The following is a 12195-nucleotide window of genomic DNA, read 5'->3' on the forward strand; positions in this document are numbered from 1 at the left end:
TTCATACGAGTTCTTCATTTAAGTACAACATACCGACTCGGACATATATTAATACCCGGCGCACATTTAACTCGACATATCTTGAATCGACATTTTATTCGAACGTAGAGACCAACTCGATCTATACACGCTAGAAAAATTCGATTCCTGATGGGAGCCACACGTTATCTGACTGCTATAATTTTAGACACCATTATCTTTCACGCAACAACTGCAACAATGCTCGAGGGGAGCGAAAAGCCGTCCGCTCAGCAAACTTTTGTCACCTCTGAAAAGTGAACCGCAGAGTCCTATCTACGCATCGCCGCCTCATTCACCGTTAAGCGACAGTCTGATACCGTATTCGCCGACGAACACAAGCCCGCCCAGCGCCCAGACAGCGGCGAACGTGATACAAAGTCAGCTCGGGGTGTCGTTGCTGACCGGGAACCAGAATATACCGTACAAAGCGCAGATCGGAGGGTACAATCATACATCGGCCATTTACGAGCCGATCAACATAAAGACAGAGATCATCGAGAAGAATGACATTGGTAAACCGTTCGAATTGACGAACGAGATGCTAGGTTTGAGCATGGCGAAGGATAAGAAGAACGGGCTTGACGAGAAGAGAAACTCGGCTGATACTCATTTCACTAGGGACACTCATATGAGGATAATATTGGGGAATAGCGGCGCTGGTGTTGGCAGAAGCGTGAAACATACTTCTGACCACACACCTGCCAGGTAAGATGCATCTTAGACCATTTGGAGGATGGCAGGCTCACTGTAGAATTCAGTGATGCTGGGAAAAAATCCCTATCGTGACAGTTTTGAGGCAGTAAAACTTGAGGACCCTAGCCTAGGGTGTGTTCAGATGAATGTCATGCATGTTGCATTGAAATACACACACAGATAGATAAACTCTATTAATCTGTACAATAAAAAGATGTCATTCATAGACTCCCATTCAAAGACCTTGTCCGTATCCTGTTTCACTACAACCCATTTTTTTACATAAATAATAACGTAAAACGTTAGAGTACTTTATATACACAAAAGTTAAGGTTTCTTATCTGATAGATTGAGAAAAGAATTTCTTCTTTGTTGTACAGTTTTCAGAAAAGAAAAACTTTATAAAATGTACTGTCTTATCTAAGGTGTTTTAATTTTGAAAGGAATAATCTCTTGGATTGCCTTTCTAGACATGTGTGATAAGAATATTTTATTAAAATTCTACGGTGAAAGCACTGTGCTCCAAAGGCTTAGTGAAAATACTGTGTGTAAGAATATCTTTAAAAAAGTCTCTCCGATGCTTGTGTTTTACTTTAACCCTTTGAGGCCTGAAATAATTCACAGCACTCAAAGAGTTAAATGACTTCAAAGCTGTACCATGGAGAGACTTTTCTAAGAAGCAAAACCTCACAATTATTTTTAAATACCACATTTATTTTCTATTCCAGTGCAAGCAATGCAAAACCAAAGCGCAATGGCTTGGTTTCCAACCCAGCCATGAGATTAGTAGCAGGTGTTAGGAATGGAATTGAGAATGCAACTAATAGAAACAAACCAATTACAACGCGAGTTAATGGATTTCAGTGGAAGGCTGAGGCACGAAAGGAAACACCTTTGTAGGGACAGGTATTAAAACACAGTTTCACTTTTGAAGGCCACAAAATGATGTCTATAATATAATAATAATTTTTGAAAATCAATGTACTTCAATCGATTGTAAAGAACGAATAAATCACAGAACACTTCATAAAACTCTTATAAAATTGTACAAATGATTAGAGCAATGTATTTACTGTACTTTTCTTTTCAACGCACTGCATAATCACATTATGCTTTATGAATATACATAATTACAATTACCATTCAGTCGTACACTTAGTATTAGAATTTAAATATTTTCATCCTTTGAGATTTTGTTTAATTCAATTTTAATTTCAAAGGTTGTTGAATGATCAATTCACCTTAAGTTTCTTTCTTTCTTTTTTAATATTACAGTACATTCGATTTTATAAGAAAATAGAAGTAGCTGATCCTTATGCACTGTAATTGCAGTGTCCAATTTTGGAAGTGGTATCAGTAGATATTTCGTATTCCTTTTTTACTATCTAACTTATCTAACTTATTAAATATATCTTGCATGATCAGAAATAACTATATATCGTACATAATATTAGATTTTCTAATAATATTAGACATTTAGCTGATATGACCTTTCTTTAAGAAATTTTAATGTTCCAATCTTTTCAGAATAACCAGTCTCTCTAATCCACGTTTATGTGTGTTCGTGTTATATCGAGTTTACTTATTATTTGCGTCATAATTAATAACAGGAATGCTCAATAAATAAAGATAAGGAGCTAATCATAATTTTGATTCTATGTCACGTAGGTTGTATTATCAGAAGCACCTCAACAGCAGAACACCGGGATCCGTTATTGCGGCTGGCGAATCGTAATCACCAAAAAGCGGAAGTCAATAAACAAATTTTTCTCTTTTTATTTGAGCAAAATCAAATTACCTCACATGAAAAAATAAACGAAAAAAAAAAGAAAAGAATAAAGAAAAAACCGAAGGAAAAGAAATGATTTATATGAATCGCGATTAAAAGCAGGAGAACAGAAAAATGAGGAAAGACGAAAATTGCGTAATATACAAAAATAAAAAAAACCAAATATTAAACAGTATAGAGAAATATTGTAGATCTAGATATGTAAACTTTACGAAACATGACTTTGTATAAATGTAACGTTAATAAAATTCTTTACTGATCTCACTAATACTTCATGTAAACGAAAAAAAAAAAGTGAACTAATTATTGAAACCTTTAAGGATTTAATAGTCATGATTTTAATGGGAAAAATAAGGAACAATGTATTATGAGATTTTTTTCTTCAGAAGACTGGATGCAGACGAAATGCATAATGTGATGTTTTAATGATTTAACGCAAGGGATGATGCAGAATTGTAAAGATATGTATAAATTATATTGAACAATTTAAAATAAATAAAAAAAAATATAGCATGTTAATGCCAACTCAGTTACAAATACGTAAAATTATGGCCTGAAGATTAATAAAAAGAAACGTGTGTAAATACACATCCTCCATGTATTGTGCACGATCATATTTATTATATTGTAATAGATGCAAAATAAATAAAAAGCAAAATATCATTGTTAGTCGTTCATTTATCTGTAACGTAGTAGCGCTACTTCTTTTTCAACAAAATTATGTGGTTCTAAACTTGTTGAATCACCAGAGAAAAGCATAGTTGTATAGCATACAAAAGTGAAACTATCTCTGTTCTATCACGATTATAAAAGGGTCGTAAATACATCTACTGTCACAAGATATCTGTCTGAAGGCAATATCCTCCTTAAGTAATGTTCCTTCCACATTCCCAACACTTTAGATAAGACGGTAGATTTTATAATAAGTATTCCTTTTCTTCTGAAAACTGTACAACAAAGAAGAAATATTAATTTATCTATCTACCAGATAAGGAACCTTATCTTTTCTCATATAAAGTACTCCAACATATTTTTTGTTATTAATATATATACAAAAAAGAATAAACAAATAATTGAGCGATTTTTAATACAAAATACAAGTTTGTATTAACAGAGTGAAGTGAATTTAGTAAAAGACATTAATACGTTATCGTACATAATGAATATATTGAAAAGAATACTGAAGCAGAAATTAATATTGAGGACAGTTGTTGGTGTGTGTGCTGGTATTACAACAGGACTTGTTCTTAAAACTTTTACCCCTCAACCATGGTCAAAACGAAATGTAATGTATTTGAAATTTCCTGGAGAACTGTTCATAAGATTGGTAAATTGTTTGATATTACCACTTGTAATGTCCAGCATAGTGAGTGCCACTTGCAACTTGAAGAAATCAGGTAAATAGAAGATATTTGCTATCTAAAAATAATGTCCTCTTACACCTTGATTGATACATAAATGTTCTTGCATATATAGGTCAAATTGGATTAATGGCACTATATTATTACATAACAACAACAATGCTCGGAATAATATTAAGTGTGACACTTGTTCAAATAATAAGACCCGGAGAATTGCTTAAAAATAAAAATATTGTATCGCAAAGTACATCCAGATCTTACATAACATTGGACACAATCCTAGATTTACTTCGGTACTATCATTGTAATATTAACTGAACTGTACTTTATATTTTCATTCATTAACTTTATACTTTTTTTCTTTTTGTTTCATCTCTATCACAGAAATTTGTTGCCGGACAATATAGTGAATGCATGTTTACATCAGGTAAAGAAATATTTCATATGTACCTGCTTCTTTACTCATTATCAAAATTAATATTCAAGTAACAAAGAAATAAGCAAAATATTATTTCAGTACCAAACAGTATTAGAAAAATCGCAAAATGAGTCAGGTATGTTGGAGCACTAGTACAAATAAATCGAATCTAAAGGAATAATATACATTAAACGTTGATGTTGTATCTTTTAGTGCCAATTGAAGAATGGAATATAGACCATACTAGTGTAGTGGGAACGAATGTGTTAGGACTGGTATTCTTTAGTTTAATACTAGGTCTAGCTATTGGAGACATAGAAGCAAAAGGAGAACCTTTGATGAACTTTTTCCGCTCTTTATCTGATGCAATGATGAAGATCATGAGTTGGGCAATAATGTAAACTTGTTACAATCATTAACTATTAGAATGGTTACAATATATGAAATATCCGTTTCATTCATTAGAATGATTAACATAATTTTATTAATCAGTATATATACTACTACACAATGTTATACTTTTCAAGTGTAATGCATTAAAAAGATATGAAATATTCAAACAGACATTTCATATATTCCAACCAGATATAAGAAAAATTAAGGAGTAATTAATATTTAATACATTCAAATATCCATATTACTTAGGCTGGTTCCAATAAGCGCATTATTTCTTATATCTGCAAAAATTGTGGAAGTAGAAGACTTCGACAGTGTGATAAAACGACTGGGAATTTACATTTTAACTGTCTTCAGTGGTTTGCTCATACAGGGTTTAATATTACTTCCCCTATTGTATTTTTTATGCACACGTAAATCACCATATAATATTATACTCAAGCTTGGGCCTGCATTCGTCACGGCATTTGGTACATCATCAAGGTAATCGATTACTTTGGAAAATCTATTAAATCGCTATCGATTAGTGAGACTACAAACATTTATGAATTATACTTTAGTACAGCTACGGTGCCAGTAACAATATCATGCTTGGAAAGCATCGGGGTGCCTTCTAAGATATCTAGATTTATTGTACCAATTGGTGCAGCCATAAACATGGATGGTATAGCATTGTATGAAAGTATCGGAGCAATTTTCATAATCCAATTACACGGATTACAATTTTCATTGTTCAAAACTATAATTATTTGGTTTGTACCCTTTTCTAATCTTTCATACAATATATATACATACATATGCTTTCATGAGAACGTAAATATTGAATAATTTATAGTATAACGTGTACTGTATCGTGTATTGGTGCTGCCGGCTTACCTAGTGGTGGTTATGTAATGCTGATAATGGTGTTAAACTCCGTTGGGGTCCCAGTGGAAGATGTTTCATTAATTATCGCCATCGACTGGTTTGTGTAAGCGTCTTTAGTCTTGTTTATGCAACACGTCAGCTATTCACTCACAATAATCAATCGAAACGTTACGTTTCAGAGATCGCTTTCGAACGACCTTAAACATCGTGGCTGACGCTTTAGGTGCTGACATAATAAGTCATCATTACAAGAAAAATAAACGGAATTCCATGCCGGAGGAGATGGAATTGTATTCGTCCATGTAACACGTTCGAACTGTAATACCCTCGACATTTAGTAAATCGAAAACCAACGTAATAATGTAAAATGTAAAAAGTGACATTAAATCTCGTTGATAATATACTCATTTATAAAGAAAATCACGGGTCACCTTTTCTGCGGACATTTCGAATACGTATTCATATTTACCTTCACGTACTGCAGGAACGTTCGACACTTTTTATTCACGATTAATGCAATTTTCATTAGCGACGTGGTACTGTACGAATGGCGCGAAATTTTTGACTTCGACAAAAATTTGAACTTTACGATACAGTGGTATAACCTCTGAAAAACTAAATCTAGTAACTCTGACGGTGATATAGCTACGTGTATACTATTTAAAAAAAAGTAAATATCTCTAAAAGATTGTCTCCGTCTCTCGAATACAATGCGATAATAATTACAAAAAAATTCTATTCAATCTTCGCAAAACTTAAATTAAATATAAAAACTATTTACCGTGTTGTCGACGAAATTTTACGTGTTCCTGAACGCACTGAAATGTTTCTCGAAATGGTGACGTTTCGGGACAGTAGCGACGCCCGTCTGTTTACCACTGGATCCACGTTAATAAACTACCGAGCAAACCTAACCTATCCGACGCGCTGCTGCAGCGACTCTCGTGACATTTTCTAGAAACGGACTGTCTATCTATGTGAACACTGCATGTATAGGAAAGAGATTTCAGAATGGCGACTGTCTTTACTTAGGAGAGTACTTATTCCCGCCCAGAAATTGTGTAATTAACGTGTGTCTTTGAACAGTTCCATGTGTTTTTCGTTGCGTATTCGCTGAAAATGATAATAGAGAATCCGGATCAATTCAAGGCGTGGCTCACTGCCGTCTTGGAGCCACTGTAAGTAGGCCAGCTTGTCCGAGTACAGTTTTAGGTGTATGTGTATGCATTTGATATTGTAAATGGCCGTACATGTGCTATGCTTTACACCCCATGCAGAATCATATTTACATGTATTACTCCGAAATGCTCCTGAATGATCATCCATAGGTCGTTATCGGGCACCGTTCTTCCGTTGAATTCCCTGCACTTTCGACAACAACCAGCCGAACAACGATACGCCTAATTCACGATGTATTTCATCTGTATTTTACAGCGGACGAATTTCCAATAATTTCAATGCAGTATATTCTATTCTGTTGCGTTTTAACGCACAACGCAGGCCACATGCTCGTTTCCTTCGAATATCATAACAATGATAAGCTTTTAATTCGCCAATCCTACCATATAAACAACCTGGGGGAGCAACTTATTTCATAATGACTTGTTGACAGTAATGCTTAATTGAAACATCATTTACCCCATGGAAGGGGATCAATAATCGAAATAGTACACTTCTTTCATATGTGACTTCTATTATAGACGTCTTAACAGTCAAAAGTAATTGAGAAAACAATCTTCCGATTAAAAGGATAAATTGATAAGAACATTAAATGAATTCGAATGTTATAAATATATGTCGAGTCATATTTTTATAGCATGAGAAGTAATTTTTATGCGATAGGTTAATTAGAAATGTATAACTAATTTCATTTATTCATTTGTATTTTATTGATTTGGTATAGTTTAACCTTTTTTGTTTTATACTCTCTAACCTCTGTAAACAATGATTGCATTGTATTGTATTACGTACAGTAAGACAGAAACTTACTATTGCTTAGCTTAGTATATTATTGTCACACTTTTAACAATTGAACATTTATAGAGTTAAATTGAATGAGAGTTGAATCAAAACTTAAACATTAATCTCTAACTTGTTTAATTTTTATTCAAGTATCTCGGCAAGATACGTCTGCCTAATAATTATAATTAGAGATGTTAATGTAAACATAATTTTACAGTTGTGACGCAGATCCTGCAGCATTAGCAAAATATGTATACGCTCTTGTTAAAAAAGACAAAACACTGGAAGAATTACGAGGTGGCATGGTTGAACAACTTGATGTATTTTTACAGCAAGGTACATTCATATTGTTAAATTGTACCTTAAGAAACTTGTTTGATCGACCTAGCACCGTGCTGTTTTCCTTTACAGAGACAAAAAATTTTGTGGAATTGCTATTCAAAACATTGGAAACTCAGGAGTATGTACTTCCACCTCCGAAAAGTGATCCAGATGGTGGTGGGACACCACCAGGTGTAAATCCACCACCGCCTGTGTTGACCACAGAAAAGATAACTGAAAGTACAATTCCAATTACTTCTATCAACACAAATCCCCCTGTTCCGCTTCAAATGAACGGATCTGCACCTATGGCAATAGGTAAACGTGAAACTAGAAAATCAGACTCTGAGAAAATTGATAAAGAAAAGGAGAAACGTTCTAGGAGTCGGTGAGTTAAGTTATGATTCGTAATTTGCAAAAAGATATACTTTAAATTCTGTGAATATATTTTTCTGGAACACATGACTTGTGTATGTTTTAGGAGCGGTCGAATGAGATCCCGAACAAGATCACGTTCACGTTCGTGGGAAAGAGACAGGCGAAGATCAAGAAGCAGGGAACATATTCGTCGCGATCGAGAACGCGATAGAAGTCGACCATGGAGAAACGAATCGCCGCCAAACACACGACGACATGATCGAAGGTTTGTACAAAACTTGTTTGAATTGCAACTTACATAAACACCCCTGTAAGGAATTTTAAGGAGCAAATTTCGAAAACGAAAATATCTTTTTACAGACGGAGTAGAAGTCGTAGTACGTCACCTATACGACCAAGAATACGAGACGGTCCTGACAACCGTGATCATAGGGCACGATTTAGAAACAGATCTCCAACACCTCTTCGATCAAGATCCCGATCAAGATCATTAGACCGTAAGAAGATAGATCGTTCTGAAAGGATGGAAGTGGACAGATCGGAAAGAATCGAGGGTAGTCCTGGTGGTGGTACTCCGACACAGGATAGTAACCATGGGGATGTAGACATGAGGTTGTCTACTACTAGTCAATCAATTCAAAGCGTCGTGGCCGTTGCTTCTAATGTTCCAAATAACCAACCAGGTTTCCAAGCAAAGAGGAGATGCAGGGATTTTGATGGTTTGTACCTTTCAAATTAATTAAAGAAACAATGTAGTCTATTTATCTGAAGATATGAAGTAATGTAATTAATATTTACAGAAAAGGGATACTGCATGAGAGGTGATCTATGCCCCTACGATCACGGTACAGACCCAGTTGTATTGGAAGATGTAGCTCTAAGTCGCGTTTTGACCTTTGGTCCGCATAGTGCTCAAGCACCAGGCACAGTACCCGTAACCGCTGTACCAGAACCACCTCCAGGACCTAACGGAAATGCTCCACCGCAGCATCTTCCTCTTGCAAGTTTACCACCACCGCATTTAAGAAATCAACACCATTCCAACATGGGTAAACATTTTTTAGTATATATAATACTCCTTCCCTCTTTCTTTCAATTGTGGATTTTATCTAAACATGTAATAATAATAATAATCTAATATAATGTTATAATATAATTTTTTCCATGTGTATTTAAATAGATGCTTTCGCGGAATACAATCCAGATGCACCAAGTATGGAACCTCGAATGCCATGGGGTAGACATCCCCAACCGGGACCTGGAATTTATGGAAGGGGTCAACGGGAATTAATTAGTGTGCCAGTAATTCCACATACAAACTCATCTGAAATAACTCATACGCAATCGAATCCATTAAAACGTAAACAGGCATTTGATTTCAATCGTCTTGGACCAAAACAACGAGTGGTACACAATCCAGCTAATTGTTCCCTGGAATTGAAAAAAGTTCCGCGCAGCTTGAATAATATAACCCAGTTAAATAATCATTTCTCGAAATTCGGTAAAATTGTAAATATCCAAGTTAATTTCGGCGGAGATCCCGAGGGAGCGTTGGTTACCTTCCAGCTACCAACTGAGGCAAAGGCTGCATATAGAAGTACAGAGGCTGTGTTGAATAATAGATTTATCAAAGTTTTTTGGCATAACAATGTTAACAACAATGCAGCTGGCGGTGCCATTGAAAACGTACCACCGGGTAAGTAACATACAAATTTTTTAACTATTCTTTAGTCTCGTGATTTATAAATCTATACCTCATATTTTAAGAACAACTGTATTTCATTTAATAATTAATTTCATTCAGGCTGCCGCCCCTCTGTTAAAGAACGGTTAGGCGCTGCTGTTACTGCACCAGCAAAAACTGATGAGAACGAATATATTCCCACCCGTCGTTCAACTGACGAACAAGTCTCGCAAACGTTGACACCGACATCGCCGAAAACTACTCCCGCCCCTACGCGAGAGGACAAAGTTCTCGCAATAAAAAAGACACAAGAGATATTAGCTGCTAAGGAAACCTTAAAGAAAAAACAGGAAGAGAAGCGTAAAGAGGCGTTAAAATTGACCGTTGACTTACGTAAACGGAAACAAGAATTGTTAGACAAGCATTTGATTGAGATACGAGCTTTGATCGATAAAGCCGAGAAAAATCCAGAACAGAAGGATGCGATCATGGCAACGATTAAAACGATACAACAATCGATTGATAATCTACGGAAAGATTTAGCTGTGAACGGTCAAATCGGCGGCGGTAAAACGCAGATCAAATCTAGAGAACAAACTCAAAAAGAGATTTTAGATGCGGAGTTAGATTTGATGACGGCACAACAAGAAGGACAGGACGCTGGAGAACTGCAAAAGAAATTAAATGATTTACGAGCTCAAGCTGCTGCGTTGGGTTTAAACGCAGGTCCCGCTGTTGGTAGAGGTGCAAGATCCAGTAGAGTCATCCGGGGTAGTCACGCATTGTCGTATAGGGGTCGTGGTAGAGGGAGTTTTGCCCATGTTTCGGTAGATCATAGACCGACGAGTCTTCTAGTCTCTGGTTACGAAACCGAAGAAAAGGCTGAAGTTTTAGCGCATTTTCAAGTAAGATTTAGTATATGTGTGGTATGTTTACCTCATTTCTATTTGTATTCTTACACCGATATTTATATATCGTTCACATTACACATTGCAGCAATTTGGCGAAATAGTAAATCAAATAGTAGATGACGCAACCCCTTCAATTGTAATCAACTTCAAATCAAGAAAAGAAGCAGAAGTAGCATTAGTAAAAGGACGCACATTTCAAGATAGATTATTATCCATAACATGGGTGTCTGGACATCACTTACATCGCGGCGGAGGTGCTAGTAATACAAATGCATCCGTGCAACTTTCATCACGTTCCGAACAAGCACCACCTACCACAGACGAAGATATTGATTTAGAGGTGCGTTCTTAAAATTTACAAATTAATGGGATATTTACACGAATTGCGTTTTTAAAAAATCGATTTTTTCCCTTTTCTATTTCCTGTTAGCGTTCTAGAAAGTTCTAGAGTATCCTGCTAAAAGAATTTTTGAGAAATCGAAATATTATCAAAAAGTTATACACAAGTTCGAAGTCAAGCGTATAACAAAATGACCTGATGCAAAATGTAAAATGTGTTTCTCTCGAAACCACGTATTTAAAATTATGTATACACCTTCTAAAATATCAAAAATATTTCCATATTCAATATTTTTCTTCAATCAACCAACATTTTTTCTCTCTTCCATTTCAATGAACGATTTAGTTAGGTATGATAGAGACAAGTTTTAAGTATCTGGTTAATTTCTTCTAATGTAAAACATTCGTTTATGTAACAGGGTAACGCTGAGGCACTACTGCTCGAAGAAAATGAAGAAGAAGAGGACGAAGACGGTGAACCGCGAAGCTGGCGGCGATAGCAGCGTCAACGTTATTCGTGACAAAAACTTGGTACCAGCTACAATGACTGTGTAATGATCTGGGCGAATCAATATATGCTCAGCACCTGCGCCGTTGCTGCACCGTCGTTTAATGCATCAAATGCCATGATTTTCACGAAAAAATCAGGTTACAAGCTCATACACGTTATCATGAGTGTTACACTATTTGTTAATATTATTAAATATATACGCGTGCGCATTATAACGGTATTATAAATGTACCGTGTCGATTTGCGCCCACGTGAGAAATAGAAAACAGATATGCGCAAGTTTCCAACAACAACAAAAAATAACCAAATTTATCCCATTATTTGTAGAATAAAATCGCTATGTTTTGTATGGGAAAAAAACATCTTATTCTGAATTCAAAGTCCTTTTTTCTTTCGTGTGTAGAATTGTGAATTCTCTCTTGTTACTACTTTCGAGGTATATCTATAACAAACAAGTAGCCAGACTTTTAGATATAATAGGTAGATACTTAATTTTCAGAAATTTTACAATCGAAAGTGAGGAAACTATATTTATAACTTGTAA

General features: G+C 35.4%; 3 protein-coding genes across 8 annotated transcripts in view; all 3 read left to right on the forward strand.

Moving 5' to 3' along the window:
* Window positions 1-3163, forward strand: part of LOC143425637 (uncharacterized) — a 121959-nt gene extending 118796 nt beyond the window's left edge. For 4 of the 6 annotated variants that reach the window (XM_076898596.1, XM_076898594.1, XM_076898597.1 and 1 more), the window contains 3 exons: window positions 188-726; window positions 1443-1620; window positions 2383-2522. In XM_076898596.1, the coding sequence (XP_076754711.1) occupies window positions 188-726; window positions 1443-1614 (711 nt within the window). In that variant the 3' untranslated portion in view covers window positions 1615-1620; window positions 2383-2522. Of the gene's footprint in view, window positions 1-187; window positions 727-1442; window positions 1621-2382 lie in introns of all 6 variants that reach the window. The other 2 variants (XM_076898598.1, XM_076898599.1) reach the window with 1 other exon arrangement.
* A 137-nt stretch (window positions 3164-3300) lies between these two features.
* On the forward strand, window positions 3301-5906 carry LOC143425640 (excitatory amino acid transporter 3). Its single transcript, XM_076898601.1, has 9 exons — window positions 3301-3900; window positions 3980-4157; window positions 4249-4291; window positions 4382-4418; window positions 4496-4679; window positions 4928-5161; window positions 5239-5430; window positions 5514-5648; window positions 5725-5906. The coding sequence occupies exons 1-9, from the start codon at window positions 3663-3665 to the stop codon at window positions 5849-5851; spliced, it is 1368 nt and encodes a 455-aa protein (XP_076754716.1). The 5' UTR covers window positions 3301-3662; the 3' UTR covers window positions 5852-5906.
* A 613-nt stretch (window positions 5907-6519) lies between these two features.
* Window positions 6520-12011, forward strand: Swm (Zinc finger protein swm). Its single transcript, XM_076898496.1, has 10 exons — window positions 6520-6723; window positions 7725-7843; window positions 7919-8216; window positions 8310-8471; window positions 8567-8925; window positions 9007-9255; window positions 9387-9902; window positions 10011-10795; window positions 10887-11141; window positions 11560-12011. Exons 1-10 carry the CDS (start codon window positions 6665-6667, stop codon window positions 11638-11640), a joined length of 2883 nt encoding a protein of 960 aa, XP_076754611.1. The 5' UTR covers window positions 6520-6664; the 3' UTR covers window positions 11641-12011.
* Window positions 12012-12195: the final 184 nt, after the last annotated feature.

The sequence above is a fragment of the Xylocopa sonorina genome, chromosome 7, assembly GCF_050948175.1.
Source record: "Xylocopa sonorina isolate GNS202 chromosome 7, iyXylSono1_principal, whole genome shotgun sequence".
Classification (NCBI taxonomy): domain Eukaryota; kingdom Metazoa; phylum Arthropoda; class Insecta; order Hymenoptera; family Apidae; genus Xylocopa; species Xylocopa sonorina.